The sequence below is a fragment of the Cetorhinus maximus genome, chromosome 19 (genome assembly GCF_964194155.1).
Source record: "Cetorhinus maximus chromosome 19, sCetMax3.hap1.1, whole genome shotgun sequence".
NCBI lineage: Eukaryota > Metazoa > Chordata > Chondrichthyes > Lamniformes > Cetorhinidae > Cetorhinus > Cetorhinus maximus.
This window is the reverse complement of record NC_135897.1, coordinates 20,002,641-20,015,803: the sequence shown is the minus strand read 5'-3', so window position 1 is coordinate 20,015,803 and position 13,163 is coordinate 20,002,641. Positions and strand designations below refer to the sequence as shown.

The following is a 13,163-nucleotide window of genomic DNA, read 5'->3' as shown; positions in this document are numbered from 1 at the left end:
GAAGAGTTGTGAAAAGTACGTTAGCAGCGGAGACTCTCGCCCTTGTTGAGGTGGTAGGTATGGCATTCTTTAAATTAAAGATACTGGCAGAAGTTTTAAATGGAAAAGGGTATTCAGGAACAGTACCTATCGAATATCTTATAGATAACAAGTCACTTTGGGGAAAATGTTCACTCTCCAAAGTGAGTTAACGAGAAGAGATGAATTGACATTGCAAGCTTAGAACAGATGCTTGAAAATAAGGAGATTGCCAAGATCAAATGGATTGACAACAGCTACCAATTATCTGATTGCTTCACCAAAAGAGGAGCGAGCTCTAAGAAGCTACTAGAGATCCTCAAAGAGGGACATCTTTTTCTTTAAGAAAAAAATACTCCTTTTGTGTGGACATATCTATAGATATGTTCTTTTTTTTAAGGAGGGGAATAAGGTGAATTTATTGAATGAAGAAAATATGTATTGATGTTTGTTATTACTTTTTTTTTGTGATTATATAAACTTAAGGATAACTTCTTTTTAAAGAGGGGAATCTGTTAGGGAAGGAAACGGTGAAAGAAGCTCAATTGCTAATTATTAGGTTGTTTAACTAAATACCCATTTAGTTGTATAAAAAGGATAACAGCTGAGACTAGCTCTCTCTCTCTCTGGCGAGTTTTATGACGAGCAATAAAACTCTGTCTGAAGGAGTCTGTCTTGGTTTTGGTTTTCATTTCTAAACAACTATTGGAGCTTAACAGGGAACTCTGCAGAGTGGAATGTGCTTTACGATACAGGACAACTACACCATACCACATATCTGTGTATATAGCATTGAACACCTGTGAACACCATGCTGAACAGGTACATGTTATACTTATTTCAATTTATCGTTTTATCTCCACCTTTTTGGCCCATTTCGATCCTTTCCCCCCACACCACCCCCACTAGGGCCATCTGTCACTTGTTTGTCCTACTTTCTACCCTTAATGTCACCATTAGCACATTCCTTAGCTAATATCACCACCGTCAACACCCCTTTGCCCTTTTGTCTATGACATCTTTGGCAATCTCTTCGTTGCCTCCACCTATCACTGGGCCTCTATCCAGCTCTACCTGTCCCACCCCCCTCAACCAGCTTATATTTCATCACATTTCTATATTTCTTTAGTTCTGATGAAGAGTCATGCGGACTCGAAACGTTAACTGTGTTCTTCTCCACAGATGCTGTCAGACCTGCTGAGTTTGTCCAGCTGTTTTTGTTTTTGTTGCATGTTATATCTGCATACACTGCATTGCACATTTGTGCACATCACACAGCATATTTGCAGTGTGTACAACACTAAACATCTGTGAAATAACACAGCGGGTCTCAATACCTGTGGCAACTTGCTCTTTCGAATCATTGCGGCACAGAAAGAGGCCACACAGTCCTTTGAGGCCATGATGGCTCTCTGCAAGAACAATTTAGCTAGTCCCACCCTTTCCCATAATCCCTGTAAACAACTTCTCTTTAGATAGTTATCCAACACCCTTTGGAAAGCCACGATTGAATCCGACTCCGCCACACTTTCAGGCTGTGCATTTCAGATCCTAACCCTCACAGTATAAGATAGATTTTCTCAAATTGTCTTTGGTTCTCTTGTCAATCATTTTAAATCTGTGTCCTCTGGTTTTCAACCCTTGTTTCTCTCTAACTATTCTGTCCAGTCCCCTTTGGTGCATTTTGTAATCTACTTTCCTTTGTTTCCTGAAAAAAAAGCAGCAATTCAGAAAGCAATTGGAGTAAAACCCCGACAATGAGCTACACGAATGTAGAAATCCCACAGTCTCCATTGCAAGACCAGGAATCGGTGGGGATGGTCAGTAATCCTTTGTATGAAACAGTTGACCAGATGCAAAACTCCAACTTAAAGAAAGAACAAGTGATCCCACGGGGCTTGAGGAAAGGTACCCCACCAAGAGTAGAGAAGACTCCCACTCCTTCCACTTCCTCGGCCAATCAACTGGCACAGGCCTTGGCAAGCAAGGAGTCAAACTGGCAAGTGCTTCCCCCAGTGCCGCAGAGCAGAAGCCGATCGTATACCTGCTCGGAGGTGAGAAGGCTAGGCGAGGGGGTGCCACAAACCAAAAAAGTAGAGACCAAAGCTGATCTTTCACGTTCTGGGGCCACCTCCCAGAGCACCGGGCCCTCCTCACTCGCCAGGCCCCCATTGCCGATGAAGAGTCAGAAAGTATTGGAGCTACAGCATGCTGTAAAAGATTACAGAGAAACCTCGGAGCTGCCGGCTCATGCCAAGCACCGTGGCAACGTGGCCGTAGGGCAACAGACCAGTGTGTCGGTAAGTAAGATACCACTCTCATAAATATAACACGGCCCCTAATGAATCCAATCCAATAAGGAAGTCAGGAGAAGCTTCTTTACTCAGAGTGGTTGGAGTGTGCAATTCCCCATCACATGGAGTAGTTGATGCATTTAATGGGAATCTTGATAAACTCCTGAGGGAGAATGGAATAAACGGATATGTTGCTACGGTGAGATGAAATAGGATGGGAGGAGGCTCATGTGGAGCACACAAAGACTAATTGGGCTGAATGGCCTGTTGCTGTACTGTCCATGCTATTTAACTCTACATAAGATCTGTACCCATCGATTGCCTTGTTTTCAACAAGACATCCTGACTTTAACCACTGAGAAAGGTAACCACAGCAGCAAAAATATGCTGATTCACTGGTTCAACATAAAACCTGGATTCTACCCAAGCCCCAATCCCAATTCCAGCCCTCAACAGTTTTCAGGTTGGAATGGGGTAGATACAGAGAAACGATCTCCTCTGTTGGGTGTATCAGGAGTGTGTAAATATAATCTTCAAACTAGAGCCAAACCATTTTGAAGTGAATTCAGGAAGTACTTTTTCCAGACGAAGGGAAGTAGATATCTGGAATTATCTCCCCAAAATGCTGTAATGCTGGGCAATAATTAATGATACCAAGACTGAGATCAGTAGAGTTTTATTTGACTAGGATATTAAGAAATAGAGTTAAAGCAGGTAAATGAAGTTCAGTTACAGATTGACTATGATCTAATTGAATAACAGAGCACACTCGAGGGGCTGAATAGCCTCCTTGTTTCTATGGGTGGAATGCTGGGTGGAATCAATCTGCCAGAATTGGAAGCAGGCGGTTGTTGGGGACTGGGGGTTGTGTTGCTAGAAAATCCTGTTTGAGGAGAGAGGTAGGATCATTCATGAAGATCTCAATGAGAAAAGGCTGAGCTAGTTGCTAAGTGGTACAGCCTCCAACTTTCTGACTCCGATAAGAGCATGGGAGTCAAGGACACAGCCCTAGACTCTGTGCCTGATTTATATAAATAAATCATACCCAATACACACAAGTCCTAGCGTCCAGCTGCATTCCTGAGCCAGCTCAGGGGAACAGAAGGGGATGAGTTCAACAACCAAACATTATGATTCAAGTCCTCAGCCATAGAAATAGCATGAATTTAGTGGCCTCTGGGCAGAGACTATGGTATTGGACTAGCAATCTTGAGATTACAAATTAAAATCTCAGCAAATTAAATGCAATAACTCTGGTCATCAGGAAAATATGAACCTCCAACCAAGTCATGAATGCTGTTCAAGACAATCAGATCTGACATCGAAATTACAGCACAGAAACGGGCCATTCTGCCCAACTGCTCCATGTTGATGTTTGTGTTCCACATGAGTCTCCTTTCATGCATCTAACCCCATGCAACTCTTGCTCTGTGTTTTCCAGTACTTTAGCCACTAGCCACATGTGGTAATTTGGGAATCCAGATGTAACTAATTGCATTTGATTGGTAGATTAGAAATGAGTAGTAGACCATCTTTGGACCTGTGATCCCAACACTCATTTACATGCACATGTGAACTTTAACCTTTTTGAGTCTTTCTTGGTAAAATACTAAGATGAAAAGCAGAGTATGTGACTGTTTTTTAGACTGTTGGGAGCCTAACCTTCCTGCTTCATTGAATAGTTTTTTCTTATTCGTTCATGGGATGTATGCATCGCTGGCTAGGGCAGTATTTATTGCCCATCCCTAATTGCCCTTGTTCAGAGGGCATTTTAAGAGTCAACCACATTGCTGTGGGTCTGGAGTCACATGTAGGCCAGACCAGGTAAGGATGGCAGATCTCCTTCCCTATAGGACATTAGTGAACCAGATGACAATCGGCAATGGTTTCATTGTCATCGTTAGACTTTTGATTCCAGATTTTTATGGAATTCAAATTTCACCATCTGAATTTGGTATGATTCGAACCTGGGTCCCCAGATCATTATCCTGGGTCACTGGAATACTAGTCCAGTGACAATACCACTATGTCACCACCTCCCCAGTGGTCGATGTTTAAATGAAATATCAAGTACATGTACATTTGTTATATATAAGATGTTTTCTACCAAGATTGGTGCATGTGACTAAAATGGTACCACTGTGGCAACACCTGTAGCTAGTCAGCAATTACCATTGGACCACACTACTCTAAGCTACATTTTTTTATTTGTTCATGGGATGTGAGCATCACTGGCAAGGCCAGCTTTTATCATTCATCCTTAATTGCCCTTGAGAAGATGGTGGTGAGCTGCTTTCTTGAACTGCTGCAGTCCATGTGGTGTAGGTACACCCACAGTGCTGTTACAGAGAGAGTTACAGGATTTTGACTCAGCGACAGTGAAGGAACGGTGATATAGTTCCAGGTCAAGATGGTGTGTGACCTCGGAGAGGTTAGGAAAATTGGAGATGTTGGTGCTCCCATGCGCTTGCTGGCCTAGGCAGTAAGCGGTGTAGGTTTAAGAGGTGCTTTGAGTGCTCAGAGTGCTTTGAGCTCCACACATCACTTGGAACCTCATTTCAAATGATTTCTTCAAGAACCATGATGGGCAATGGATGTGGCCTTGTCATGTGTCACCATATCCTGAGAACAAACATAATCAATAAAGGATGGCACTCCTTGCATGAGGATAATGTCTCAGGACTGTAGACATTGACCAGATTTTAAAACATTTTTGAAATTAGGTGATTTTCATTTTAGGGCAGTCATAGGAAGAGGACGATTGTTGTGCAAATAGCTGAGGCTAGGCCCCTTCATTGAAAATGTTAGCTTGTATTAAAAGATGTTACTAATCCCAACTCTCACTCTCTCTAATTACAGTGACCAAGATCCCTCTTGTGGAAAAGATGGCAGTGTGGGATCCTTGTCAGGAATTTTCGGAAGAGTGAAGGGTTTCCTGTTTGTCTTTTGCTTTCTCTCTCTTGACGAATGTAAATTGTGGTTGTTCTAAAGACAGAGTCATCAGAGCTGGGTGTCAGGGATCATGTGGTGACTCTCTGCCTTCTCTCAGTGAGCTAGATATTGGAGTGCAACCGAGCTCAGGACAGATGCCAAGCAGTTAGAAGTGAGGAGGCCTGAGCAAAGCTTCAACATTACAAGATTTCCAATAGGCTAGTTATGCTCCCTTAAATGTGTATGTTCCTCGTTGACACCAGAGAGCCACTGTGGGGAGCTTCACACACTTCAATATGAACTGATTCGAGCCCATTGTAGCTCACAAGCTCAGTCTGTTCTGCTGAACTAACAGTTGGACGGCAATAGACTTCATGAGAGCCCTACACTGTACTCACATTCACAATGGTTCAGCTCGGGCAAGAACACCGTGATCCCTTCAATGGGTGAATAACCTGTTGATACTCAATGACTGGACACATACATCATGAATAGAAGAAAGAAAAAACTTGCATTTCTATGGCACCTTTCATGACCTCAGGATGCCCCAATGCCAATGAAGTGCTTCTGAAGTGTAGTCACTGTTGTAATGTCGGAATGTAGCAGCCACTTCAGGCTCAGCAAGCTCCCACAAACAGTAATGTGATACTGACCTGATAACAATCTGTTTTCGTGACGTTGGTTGAGGATTAAATGTTGAGACGCCAGCAAGAACTGACCTGCTCTTCTTCCAATAGTGCTAAGAGATCTTTTACATCCACCTGAGAGGGCAGACAAGGCCTCCGTTTTAATGTCTCATCTGAACGATAGCACCTCCGGCAGTGGAGCACTTCCGCAGTACACTGGAATGCCAGCTTTGATTTTATGCTTGAACTCATGACCTCCCGTCTCAGTGGCAAGAGTTCTATCACTGAACCATGGCAAGAATGATCTTTTCGGTTGAGATATTAGGAAAAGACCATTGCAAGAACAATTGTGTCCAGTGGAATCAAAAGGAGGAGAGTGGGGGTGGGGAGGGTGTTTGGATCAACATGTACTCTAAATCTTTTATGCCTTCAGATTTTATCATTGGCTTAAAAATTATGTTGAATAACTTGTTTGTTAAACTTATCCTGATTTCTAGGGTGTTAACCTCTTTCACCACCCCAGCTGGGATTAGCACTAGAGGTGAGGTGAGAGTGACTACCTTTGACATTAAGACAGCATTTGACTGAGTGTAGCATCAAGGAGCCCTAGCAAAATTGAAGTCAATGGGAATCAAGGGGAAAACTCTCCACTGGTTAGAGTCATACCTAGCACAAAGAACGATGTTTGTGATTGTTGGAGGCAAATTCTCAGTTTAAGGACATCGCTGCAGGAGTTCCTCAGGGTAGTGTCCTAGGCCCAACCATCCTCAGCTACTTCATCCATAACCGTCCTTCCATCATAAGGTCAGAAGTGGGGATGTTCGCAACTCCCTAGATACTGAAGCAGTCCATGTCCATGTGCCGAATGACCTGGATAACATTCAGGCTTGAGCTGATAAGTGGCAAGTTACATTCGTGCCAGGCAATAACCATGTCCAACAAGAGAGAATATAACCATCTCCACTTGACATTCAATGGCATTACTATAACTGAATTCCCCACTGTCAACATCCTGGGGGTTACCATTGACCAGAACTGAAATGGACCAGCCATACTGTGGTTACAAGATGGGGAGATGGTGGCATAGTGGTAATATCACTGGGCCAGTAATTCAGAGACCCAAGCTAATGTTCAAATCCCACCATGGCAGCTAGTTAATTTTATTTCAATGAAAAGTCTGGAATATAATAGTCCCAGTAATGGTAACCACGACAACTATCATTGATTGTTGTAAAAACCCATCTGGTTCACTAATACCCTTTAGGGAGGGAAATCTGCCATCCTTACCTGATCTGGCTTACATGTGACTCCAGACCCACAGCAGTGTGGTTGACTCTTAATAGCCCTCTGAAATAGCCTAAAAAGCCAGTCAGTTCAAGGGGTAATTTGGAATGGGCAACAAATTCTGGCCTTACCAGTGATGCCCACATACTGTCATAGAATAAAGAAAAGGAGTTCCTGACTCCCCAAAGCCTATCCGCTATCTACAAGGCACAAGTCAGGAGTGTGATGGAGTACTCCCCACTTGCCTGGATGAGTGCAGCTCTAACATCATTCAAGAAGCTCAGCACCATCCAGGACAAAGAGGCCCACTAAATCCACACCCCATCCACCACCTTCAACATTCACTCCCTCCACCATACAAGATGCACTGCAGCAACTCACCAAGGCTGCTCTGACAGCACCTTCCAAACCTGCGACCACTACCACCTAGAAGGACAAGGGCGGTAGGCGCATGGGAACACCACCAATTGCAAGTTCCTCCCCAAGCCACATTGAAGCTTTATCAATGTTCCTTGACTGCTGCTGGAAATCCTGGAACTCACTGACTGACAGCACTGTGGGTGTACCCACACCACATGGACTGCAGCGGTTCAAGGAGATAGCTTAAGACCACCTTCTCAATTAGAGATGGGCAATAAACGCTAGCTTTGACAGTGGCACCAACATTCCATGAAAGAATGCAAAAAAACAGTGTGACACAAGCCCTGTGCTCAAAGGCCCTGCTTCAATATTCACACTTCCACACAAGGCATGACCTTGCGTGGAACGCAATCTCTGACATGCCAAGCCTTCCTTGCATTACAGTCCTGTTCCACCATGTCTGAGGAATCAATTCCCTGAGAGGCACCAGCAACCCTCTCCTCACCATTCACCCATTTTCAGGTATGTGTTACCCTGCCACTAGTCCGTGCTGGAGGTTTTACCTGTCTATGGTGTCACCAGTCTTTATTGTCATTGTGCTACATATAAAGAAAGAATTTGTATTTCTATAGCACCTTTCAAGTCGTTGGAACATTCCAAAGTGCCTCAGGGCCCTGATTCCAGTGTAGTCAGTACTGTTTTAGACCAGAGTAGCAAAAAATGCTGATGATTTACAATGCTCTCTGCATCTCTCCAACACAGGAGAGTGGCTTTGATACATGTTAGATTCCTGCGTATTGACATTTGCCAAAATGTATACAGTAGAGTACCTCAAATCTGGCAGCCTTGGGACCAAACCCGTGCCAGATTTCAGAACTTGCCAGTTTTGTGGAAAAAATTGGAACCTCTTAATTCAGCGAATTGGGGACACAGGAAAAAACTGATTGATATGATTGCAAAGCACTTTAGGTTAATGGCATTGTTGCTGCTGATATTAATTCACTTCTCACATTGGATTTAATAACTCTTTCATGCCTCCCCCCACTTCCCTACATCAGCGCACCCTGTTTAAAATGAGAAAAGATCAATTAAACTGAAATTATGTTAAAAGTACTTGGTAGTTGTAACTGAAAACCATTTTTTATTCATGTGAGATTGTACAGTGATCTTTAATAACTCTCTTTGAACTGACTTGGACCAGCTGCAAGAAGGCACTCCTATGCGGGTCGGGTCGGGGGGGAATCAGTCCGAGCTGGGTTGGGTGGGGTCAAGGTTCATTGAGCCTTGGACCACGGGGAAACAAGTGCCTGGTTTTCAGACAATGCCGAGTTTCAGATAGCCAGATTTGAGGTACTCTGTACTTTTTTGTTGTTTTATGGTGTTGTATTGAAGTTGTACAATGAGAGCACCAGGGAAGAGGGTTGAAGGTGAAATAAAAGATGATGGAATCAGCCATTTCTATTTTGTTTTTAAAGGGAATTCAATTTTTCCTTCTCTCTCTGTTGCTGCTCCTTGGGCCTGTCTCTAGGTCAGCAGTCCCAGCCCTGGCAGAGAACACTGGCAAGCTTGATGGCCTCTTCTAATGTTGCTGTATTGCTGCTCTTCAGAAGAATGTACCCTACGATAACTTCTCCTACCTTCTCCACTTTCCTCTGCTGGGCATCTTGGCTCCACTCAGCAACTCCCTGTGACAACAAGGCTGAAAAACCATGGAGTTGGAGCTTGGACCCATCCCGTTCCATCCTCAATGCCGAGAGCTCAAACAGGCAATGCCACCTCAGTGTTCGTTCCTCTTTTCCATTCACACTGCAATACCTTATGAACATGTATTCATAAAAACATAGGAGCGTAAGAAATAGGAGCAGAAGTAGGCCATTTGGCCCCTCGAACCTGCTCCACCATTCAATAAGATCATGTCTGATCTGATTGTGGCATTAACGCCACCTCCCCCAGAACCCTTAATTCTGCGTCTAACTCCGCCTTGAATATATTCAATGTCCCAGCCTCCGCTGCTCTCTGGGGTAGAGAATTCCAAAGACTAACAACCCTCTGAGAGAAGAGATTTGTCCTCATCTCTACCTCACTGGGAAACCCCTAATTTTGAAACTGTCCCCTAGTTCTGGATTCCCCCATGAGGCCAAACATCCTTTCAGCATCTACCCTGGCAAGCCCCTCAGAATCTTATGTTTCAATAAGATCACCTCTCATTCTTCTAAACTCAAATGAGAATAGGCCCATCCTGCTCAATCTTTCCTCATAAAACCACCCCTTCATCCCAAGGATCAACCCTAGTGAACTTCCTCTGAACTTCCTGCAATGCAAGTATGCCCCTCCTCAAGTAAGGAGACCAAAACTGTACATAGTACTCTCATTGGCATCTCACCAATGCCCTGTAGAGTGGTAGTAAGACTTCCCTACTTTTATACCCCATCCCCCTTGCATTAAAGGCCAACATTCCATTTGCCTTTCTAATTACTTGCTGTATCTGCATGCTAACATTTTGTGACTCATGTATGAGGACACCCAGTTCTCTCTGAACCACAGCATTCTACAGTCCCTTTCCATTTAAATAATATTCTGCTTTTCTGTTCTTCCCACCAAAGTGGACAACCTCAAATTTTCCCACATTATGCTGCAGTTGCCAAGTTTGTGCCCCACTCATCAAAACTATCTATATCCCTTTTCAGACTCTTTGTATCCTCCTCACAACTTGCTCTCCTACCTATCTTTCCTGGATTATAATAACCCTTTTATGTTCATCCTCCACAAGCACATTAGGGCACTCATGCAACGATGGGGTCTCCTAGAGAACCCTTGCCTGAGCAAACTGATGAGGGCCACATGATTGTGATTCTCTCAATACCGATGCCATACCATATTCCAAGAGGTAATTGAACAAATGGATCAGGTAAGGACTGCAATGAGTAAGCAATTTGTTTAGAATTCAACGCCACTTCACATCAATTTTGCTATGTCAACCCAAGTTGTCAAGATTGCAGGTTTTGGTTGCACTGTGGATTGTCACTCCCCACTCTGTAAGCACCTCTGCTGGATATCAATCCAGTGTTCACAGCCTGTGCTCTTGTCTCTCCTCTCTGGAGTGGGGTTAAAAGCCAATCCTTCTGACTCAGTGGTGGAAATGCTACCCCTGAGCCAGTGATTACTCTATCCAGGGTGTGGGTGTCCCACTGGATGTTAACTCAGTGATCACTATATCCAAGGTGCCAGTATCCTGCTGGACGTTAACTCAGTATTTAGGGAGCATATTCTAGGCTCTACACATCAGGATTGTCTGGAATTCAGGGACCTGAACTGTTCACCTTCTGATTTCGAGGCAGGAATGCTACCACTGAGCTAAAGGCTTGCTCCAACCAGTGTGCAGTATGTAATATTTAGGGCCGGTACATTTTAACTATTCAAAATAAAATTGATGTTACTTATTACTGGGAACATTACCCACACTTAACTGCAAGTTTCTTTGATAACACTCCTTCTCCTTGTGGATCATAGGGAAGCAAATTAAAAATCAGAAATTTACCTTTTTGAACCCCCTCCTCACTGGATTGGCCTAGTGGGAAACTCACTGCGTCGACCATCCTGTGAAGTGTTGCAATGGGATCCTTATGACACCATGTGGGATCTAACATGCATGTATTTAACAGGTAGGAGAGGCAACTCCAAAGGGGGTAAGTGACCTGGGTGTTTTTAACAGCCACTCAGAGGATTAAGATTGCCCCCTGTGCCCTTTTGCAAGTTCCTCACACTTGCACCTCATTTTTTGAGGGCAGACTGAAACCATTGGTGGGATGGGGGCTTTATCTCACCAACAAGTGAGCACACATAGGTCCAGTCAAAGCAAATTGTGCTCACTTAACTCAATCTCGCTTCTCTCCTCAAAAATATAGGAGAAACTAAACCAGGCCCTTACGAAGACTACTTTATTTGTTATCCAGATATCTTCTAATGGCAAAAAACTGCCCTCCTCCATTTAATCCCCCAGACCTGGGCCCCCAGCGTAACTGACAATCTGATCTAAAAGCTAATTGACTGCTCACACCCGTTTATATTTTTTCTCTCTGTCTCTCCAGCAAGATGAGGAGTGTAACACGGTTTCCTGTCTTTAGTGATTCTCCTGGAAACACGGCAATAAAACTGGCTCTCCACTCCCCCACCACCTCCCCAGGAGGTAGGGGTTTAAGGAAAATATCTCCTGCTGGTCAGAATGAATGGCAACCATCCTGGGTTAGGATGAGACAATTGATCATCATTGTTATCAGTTTGAAGTGTACTCTGAGCTGTGACAGTGTATAAACTGAGCAGTCTAGCTTTGATGCATATCTGCAATCCCTGTAGTTTGTGGCCACTTTTTAAAGTCCATATGCAATTTCACCTTATTTCAAAACAGCTTCCGAATTCCTCAATCCCAGAATCTTTCCATGAAGAAAAAAGTATCTAAAACCCCTCAAAGGTGATAGACATATTGCCATATTGGGACTCTGTATAGTGGCAATGAATGTGAAGAGACTTGGGATGTTGCACAATGGATGTGAATGCAAATGAGGTTGGTACAGTGGGATTCTGTACAGTGGGAAAAATTACTGAGTTAGTTGAATTGGTACAAAAGCAAAGCCAAAACCATCGATACATTGGATTTCCACAGACTGGAAGGGATGGTAAAAGGATTTGGTATATTGAGATTTTGTACAACGAGAGTGATTATTTTAAACAGATTTAGTATTAAATTTCAGCAGGCCAAAGGGTTAGTACATTGACATTCTATATTTGATTCAGCTTCCCAAATGTCCCTTTGAAATGTCTTTATAAATATATTTCCCTTTACTTGCTGTGTGACCCTTTATTTGCATTTCCTTTGTGGCCTTATTACTACCACTATCTAATACTGATTGTACACTTCAATAAGGAGCTGGACAACTTTTGTGAGGGAACTGAAGTTTTAAAGGAGATTATTCACCTATTCTCGGTCGTGGTGCATAGTGTGCATACCGCAGTGAGGCCCGAGGGACGCCTTCACCTGAGCACGCACATGCCACGTAGCAACACCTGCCCTTCATGACTCTGTTTCCCATCTGCGAATCAGCCTCACGCTAGATTTTGGATTTCCTACGCCCTGACACCAGGGCATCATGCATCAGCACAATAGCCAGAACAACGGATTCCACCAGGAAATAAAGAGTGATGAGATTTAAGTTCATTTCCTGAGCCAGCCATTTTATCTCCTTCATTCAAATGTTAGACAGATACTTGGTGAGTTTTAGAAACAAGATAAGTTTGATGGATTTACTTGTTGAGCATTGAACTGGGAGAGCTTTGCTGACAGCTAGCACTATCACTGCAGCTATATACTAGAATAAATATAATCCTGTCATTTACTCCACCATTATCTGGGGTGCTGCAGGTGTGGTCAAGGTTACATGAACAGCTCGGGGTCAATGTAGATTAAGATGAGAGTAGAGGGGTGACTGGCACGTGTCTCCAGGTTACAGTGACTGTATCAAAGATGGCGGCAGGACGTCAATATCGGTATCTAACCAGCTGCCTGTTTGAAGTTTGGATATTTTAATATGTTCCAGCGACAAGCGAAAAGGAACTTCCGAGGCTCCCTAATCTTACTCCCAGGCCGGTGCCCGTC

At 43.6% G+C, this 13,163-nt stretch overlaps 1 protein-coding gene and 1 long non-coding RNA gene across 3 annotated transcripts in view; one reads left to right on the top strand and one right to left on the bottom strand.

The window, feature by feature from the left end:
* The window catches only part of inpp5d (inositol polyphosphate-5-phosphatase D), a 199,007-nt gene extending 192,671 nt beyond the window's left edge, over positions 1 to 6,336 (top strand). Inside the window, exons 26-27 of one of the 2 annotated variants that reach the window (XM_078563554.1) lie at positions 1,742 to 2,318; positions 5,172 to 6,336. In XM_078563554.1, the coding sequence (XP_078419680.1) occupies positions 1,742 to 2,318; positions 5,172 to 5,174 (580 nt within the window). In that variant the 3' untranslated portion in view covers positions 5,175 to 6,336. Of the gene's footprint in view, positions 1 to 1,738; positions 2,319 to 5,171 lie in introns of both variants that reach the window. The other variant, XM_078563553.1, reaches the window with a different exon arrangement.
* The window catches only part of LOC144693679 (uncharacterized), a 50,221-nt gene that overhangs the window by 5,751 nt on the left and 31,307 nt on the right, over positions 1 to 13,163 (bottom strand). The window lies entirely within an intron of this gene.